General features: G+C 46.0%; 1 protein-coding gene across 17 annotated transcripts in view; it reads left to right on the forward strand.

Annotated features, from left to right (window-relative positions):
* Positions 1 to 1790: 1790 nt before the first annotated feature.
* C17H12orf43 (chromosome 17 C12orf43 homolog) overlaps positions 1791 to 6100 on the forward strand; it is a 28943-nt gene continuing 24633 nt past the window's right edge. For 16 of the 17 annotated variants that reach the window (XR_010466736.1, XR_010466730.1, XR_010466735.1 and 13 more), the window contains exons 1-6: positions 1791 to 1995; positions 2369 to 2414; positions 3219 to 3317; positions 3960 to 4033; positions 4368 to 4458; positions 4824 to 5752. Coding sequence is in view for 1 of the 17 variants with exons in the window: in XM_065033248.1 (XP_064889320.1) it covers positions 1806 to 1995; positions 2369 to 2414; positions 3219 to 3317; positions 3960 to 4033; positions 4368 to 4458; positions 4824 to 5160 (837 nt within the window). In the remaining 16 variants the exon portion in view is untranslated. Of the gene's footprint in view, positions 1996 to 2368; positions 2415 to 3218; positions 3318 to 3959; positions 4034 to 4367; positions 4459 to 4823; positions 5893 to 6100 lie in introns of those variants that run through there. The other variant, XM_065033248.1, reaches the window with a different exon arrangement.

Below are 6100 nucleotides of genomic sequence, written 5' to 3' on the forward strand. Positions count from 1 at the left end.
ACTAGGATCTGACCTGAGGAGTGTCTCCAGAATGGGAACAGAGGTATTTATACAGCTGTGAGAAACTATGGAGACAGAAATGGCCAAAAAGTAGAGAGAGGAGGGGACCTGGTGCCTGAAGAAATGGGTCAGAGCTGAGAGAGGTGACCAAGAAAGCACCTCTGAAGGGTTTTGTCCCTGCTCTGAGGGCACTGAGGCAGAACACTGTGCAAAATTCCTTGTTTGACACAGTGGAGAATGGGTGGATTCAAAACCAAGATCTGCCACTAAAACTGAGCCTTAGAAAGGAATAGTTGAGGTAAGAAGCCAAGGCAGGTTAGTGCCACGGAAACCCACCAGAAAGAGCCCAAGGATATTGTCTGACTGAGGTGGCCTGACACGACCCCGCTCTGGTGTGAAGGTTGGAATGCGCCAGGCGGGAAGTGTTCAGGGATGTAAAACCGCAGCTGTCCGGAGCCTTTGGGCTGCTTTCCGCAGCACGTAGGCTCGGCAGAGCCCGCGTCACCCAGCAGCCCGGCTGGAATTGCCTTACACGTTGATGGGTGGCACTGGGAAATTTGTAGCTGAGGTGAAGATGAAGATAGTATCTGTAAATGATGGTGCTTACGGCGTTGGGGCAGGTGTTGCGAAGCCGTCCTGCCCACACGAGCGGTGTGTTTGCTGTCTGTGAAAACGGCTGTAACAAAGGCTGTCTCACTTTCAACAAGAGAGTGAAGCAGCACAGTCTGGCACAGCTTCACCGCTCAGGCAAAAATTTGGCATCTCAATGGCGTATCAGATTAATAAGTTAACACGGCCCCAAAGGTATAAATCATATCCTCCAGATGCTGATTAAAACAAGGATGAGCTGCTGAAATTTGCACTGGCTTAGGTGCAAATCACCCTGTATGACTAGGAGTCAAAAGAATTTCAGTATTAAAAGTAAAAAAGGTTGATTTTTGATGTTATAATCGTGCTCAGAACAGTCTTTGTTGTTTGGGTATCATATGATAACTAAAGCGATCTGAAAAAAAATACATAGACAACACAGCCAAGGAATATTTTCACTGCCCGGTGATGATTTTAACATTTATGTTTTAAGTCTCAGAAGAATGGGATTATATTATTCTGCAGTTCTACAGTGACTTATTTACAGTACCCCTGTTCCACTTATAGCAAGTGTTTTCTTTTCAAAAAGGAAAAGAACCAGAGACAGGCAATGAATAGGACTGGATGAATGGAGAAGGTGCTGTACAAGAGGAGAATGAAAATGTTAATCTTGTTTACAGCTAAAGTTAGTAGGAAGAGAACAGTCTTATTTAAAACAGTAAGTCAGCTGGAGAATATTCATGGGACATTCAGATTTACTGCCATTGGCAACAATAATTATATTGAATGGCAACCATAAGTGATGCAAGGAAATACTTTCCTTAACGAAGCTAAGAAAGCACCTTTCAAAGCGCTGTATATAACATGCATAATGGAAATGGAAATATTATTTACATGTATGTCTATTCTAATGGTGATATGTAGATCACTCGGCAGTGTAGGCAGTAATTGCTTGGAGTCAGCAAAACCTCGTGCCCTGGTTGTTCATCCTCGTGTGTGTGAGAATAAATCACTTCGATTTATTCACGCTTTCATGATCTGAGCCACGTAATGCTGGTATTTATGGTACACACAAACCCTCTCCTAAAATCCTTAATTACAAAAGGTGGGTGACCGGGCAGCCATTCCTGAGTCCGAGTCCGTGTTTATTCTTTACGTTTATTCTTTATGTTTAGTCTTCAACGCCAAGTGTTCCGCACGGGACTACAGCCCCCAGCATGCACCGCGGCCGCCCGACCACAGTGCCCAGCATGCACCGCGGCCGCCGCGCCGTCAACATGGCGGCGCCCAGGGCCGGCTGGGGCCCGGACACGGACTCGGACTCAGACAGCAGCGGCGAGGCGGCCGCGCGGTTCCGGGAGGCGGCCTGGGGCTGCGCGGCGGCGGGGCGGGCGGAGCCGGCCGGCGGTGAGGGGCGGCGGGCAGCCAGGCTCTGCTTTCCCGCCGCAGCGGCGGCGTGGCCTACCTGCCTGGGCCGGGCCCCTCCGGGGCTGCCCCGGGAGCGGTGCCGGTGTCAGAGCCGGGGGAGCCGAGGGGGGCCCAGGGAGCGGGATGCGCAGCCTCCAGCCGGGCCCGGAGCCCCTTCCCGGGCAGGGTTTGTGCTGCAGCCCGGCCCTTGGGGAATGCCCCTTTCCTCCAAAGGTGGGCCTGGGTTGTCCCTTCAGGCGCCATTCTTTGTGCTATGAAATCTTTTTGCTATAAAATCCGTGTGCCAGAGGGGATATTGAGGAAGTCCGGGTCGCAGGCCTTTTAAACTTGCTTTTACTTCTTCCTTTGTCAGGTGCTTTTACCAAGGATCGGTTACAGCCCGCTCGGCCAAGCTTAAGGTATTTTTGCTTCTGGTTGCACACTTGTGTTTCACTGATAAAATATTAGTGTGTGTTATATTTGTGCTACTTACAGTTAATGCCTTGTGATACTTCCTACTGGAAGAGCCTATTCAGTTGCAAGAATTAGTCCAACCATAATAATCTGAAGTTGTGCTTTAATCTGGAAGACCTAGTAGGTTTTTAAAAATGCATTTGTCATCCCTGTAGCAGTCAGGAAGTATAGAAGCTGAAAACCTACTGTTGCTGTCACAGCATTAGTTCCAATTGTCAGAAATCTTCCAACCCGGCAAGTGTCCCATGGAGGAATTAGTACAGTTACATGTAAGAAAAACTTACTCAAAAAATATTACGATTGCAAAGGCTCATCGGCTGGAGAGCGCGTGCTGTCCTGTTGGTAAGTTTGCAGTGTTCCTCTAGGCTCAGTTTCAAATGCTGCCAGCCAGGCAGCCTAATAAAATCCTCTCTCCTGGGACAGGTTTTGCACAAATTGTGGCAACATACACAGGAACTGCATGCAGAGTAGGGATGTCCTTGCATAATTTATTTGCTTTTGTAGGCTATTTCAGTGAAAAAAAATAATCCAGTTACTAACTATGATGAGATGGCTAAATAATATGTAGCTTCCTCTTGGGAACAGAACTGTTACTACTAAGCTATTTTCCATCTTTCTTGGCCGTCTTCCCTATCAAGTATGAATTGATTACTAACAGGCAGGGATTTTGCAGTCCTTTATCTTCTGTTTGGGCAAGAGCTCCGGATGTTATTGACCGTGAAAGAGTTAATTATTCATATTTCAAACAGGTGTGAGGTGAATGGTCATGGTGAAGATGGAAATGAGCTACAGACGACACCAGAGTTCAGAGCACACGTTGCGAAGAAACTGGGAGCGATGCTAGATGGGTATTGGCAAGCAATCCTAAAAAAGTTTATCCTGTGGGTTAAGTACACTGATGCTTTTGTGTGGTAAAATCAGGAAATTCAAGATGTGAGTGCAGCCTGACTGTGAAGAAGTTGTTTCTGTTCTTGTTTCCTCCCTTCCTGCATTTAACGCAAACTTCCACTGTTCTCTGAACTAACCCAGCCCATGTGCTGTGTGGTAAAGACTCCCTGTGTGTTTGCCTCTGGTGAATGGGCTTTGGGGAAAATGTAGAATTTGGGTGCCTTAGCACTTTTATAATTTAAAGGCTATCGTGAGAATGTTTGATTTATTCCTACAACCTAACCCAATGGCTGGTTCAGGGTTGTGCTGGCACTGTGCCTCTGACGGGGCTGCTGCTGTGTAAATTGCGTAAATGTGATCCTGGAGAACTAGAATTCCTGGTGTTTAGAGCTGGCTTTAGAAATGCTGCTTTTAAGTCATCCATGTGCTGCTAAGGAGGGAAGGTGTGGTCTGCTCTGAAAGCAGGGAGGTGAGACAGCTTCACTAAGAGAAAAGTAAGAAACTATATAACATTTCCCTGTAGGCTTCTTTCCGAGAAATACCCAACTTTAGCTCAGTTTGAATAAACATTTCTTCAGAACTGACTGGGGATTTCTGTTTAGTTTCATCACTGTCTTGAAGGACCCATCAGGACCTTCACAAGCCTCTGTGCGACAGTCTGACTCTGCAGACGATGGTGAGTTCTAGTCGCATCCGTTGTGGCTGTTTTGTGACATTGTTATTGTATATTATTAATAGTTGAACGATGACAAGTGGGATGGATCCTGTCTGTTGCCAGTTGTACGCCCAACTGACTAATAAGCACTTGCACTAGAAGAATTTCTGTTAGTGTCTGTGAAGGCCGTTGTTTTGTAGCTGTGATCTCTGTGTCCTGGCTCCTCTCAGTCACAAATTGCTGTCAAGCGCTGTAACAATACAGTAACAGCAGTGAGGCTTCCCAGGGAGATTGCTGTTGATTGCTTTCACCTCTGTTTTATATCGTGGCTAAAATTCCCTTTTCCATATTTCAGGTTTTCGCCTCTTCTCTTCCTCTGTTCTGGGAGATTGTGGGGAGTCGGACCCGTGCCCTGCAGTGAGGAGGAGGTGGCCGTCCAGCTCCAGGTGAGGGGCTGTCACTGCTTTGCTCCCGGAATGCTACTGCATCCCACGTTTTGGAGGCAACTAGTACTCTCACAAGAGCTTGAGAAGTGTGTATTTATGACTCCTATAACTAACTAGAGCAGATGGTTTTTTTCTTTCTTTTTTTTCTTTTTTTTTTGTGCCAGGAAACTAGAAATGTTTGTGGGAGGTGTTCTCAGGCGTAAAGAACACCTTGGCCTTCAGACTGGTTAAATGGTAACTGTAGGTGTTGGAGTCTTGGAGCCACTGGGTGTTTATCGGGTGTTCTCATCTTAGATTGCGCTGCTGTTTGTGCTTTGGGTGAGTTCAAGGCTGAAGTGTAACGTAAGTTTTTGTTACCTTTCCAGTGACACGGACAGTGACCAAGAGTGGCAAAAGTACCAGGAGGCTGCAGTGTCAGCCACAGACATTCTGAAACAAAGTGCTTTCCCTGCACTGTCCCAGGATTCCAGCGAGGATCAGAGTAGGGGTTGTGTAGAACACAGCCAGAGAAAAAAGAAAAAGAAGAAAATTAGGAAAGAGAACAATATTCAAGAGAAAATAATAGACCCAGCAGAGCATGACCAGATCAGCAAAGATCTGCCGCGGTTGGTGTCTGCAAATGGACAGCACAGCAATCACACTCAGAACTCTGTGTTGCCAAGAGTTGCAAAGAAGAAAAAGACGAAGAAAAAAAGAGAATGAAGATTTTGCACTGAACGGCAGGTGGTTATGGTGGATGAAGGATGCAGAAAAGAAAAAAACCTGACAAAAGAGTTGATGCACAGAAGGGAAAATTAATTGGCAAAGCTTCTATTCTAAAAGCTCAGTGGCCTGAGAGTCTAATTAAGTGACTTCCTATGTTGTTGGCATCCCCTGGGAAGGGAACATTGTCCTCCTAGCACAGCAGTTATCTAGGCTGCTGCTGCTTATGCAGACCTAACGTAAAAGGATTAAATACTGAGCCCAGACTCATGACAGAGGGGCTTAATCGTAGCTGCATCCCTCCTGATCTGTTCCTTCCCGTCAGGAAATCAAATCTTGTGTCCTGGAGAAAGTATATGATGAATTGAGTTTGGTTTACATGGCTACAGGTGATCGACTGCTTTTTCCCTTTGACTCCTCCTAGATGCCTACTAAGAACAACTCCAGCCTGTGGGAGACTCATTTATCAAAAGCATCCTGACAGATATCTGGGCCCCCTTATTTTTTTCCTGTGATCATCCTGACAATCTGTTGTTGAAACCTGACATGCTACTAATCCATCTGTAATTGCACCTCTCCAGGGCCCCTGCAGGTAAACAGAGTGTGCAGTGAGCTCATCTCAGGGTTGTTACAAATAGGTAGTTCTGTTCGAGTTGTGTCTTTTGACATTTTTTCCATGTATATTTTTTCTGGCATTTGTTGTTATTAAATTCTACTACACTGTTAGTCTTATTTAATTTGGCAGGCTTCGTAAAACAGTGGCATTCTTGCTGTATGCAGAGATAAAGATGGGTGAAGGTGACTCTGTAGGTGCTTGGTGATCAATGCTTTGAGATCGCTACAGGAAGGACTTAAGCCTAACTCGAAAAACCACTGCGTTTCAGTCCTTGGTTTGGTTGATTCTGATTTTTGTCTCTCTGAAATACAGCAGGTTTTGTGA

This window comes from Columba livia, chromosome 17, assembly GCF_036013475.1.
Source record: "Columba livia isolate bColLiv1 breed racing homer chromosome 17, bColLiv1.pat.W.v2, whole genome shotgun sequence".
In the NCBI taxonomy this organism is placed as follows: Eukaryota; Metazoa; Chordata; class Aves; order Columbiformes; family Columbidae; genus Columba; species Columba livia.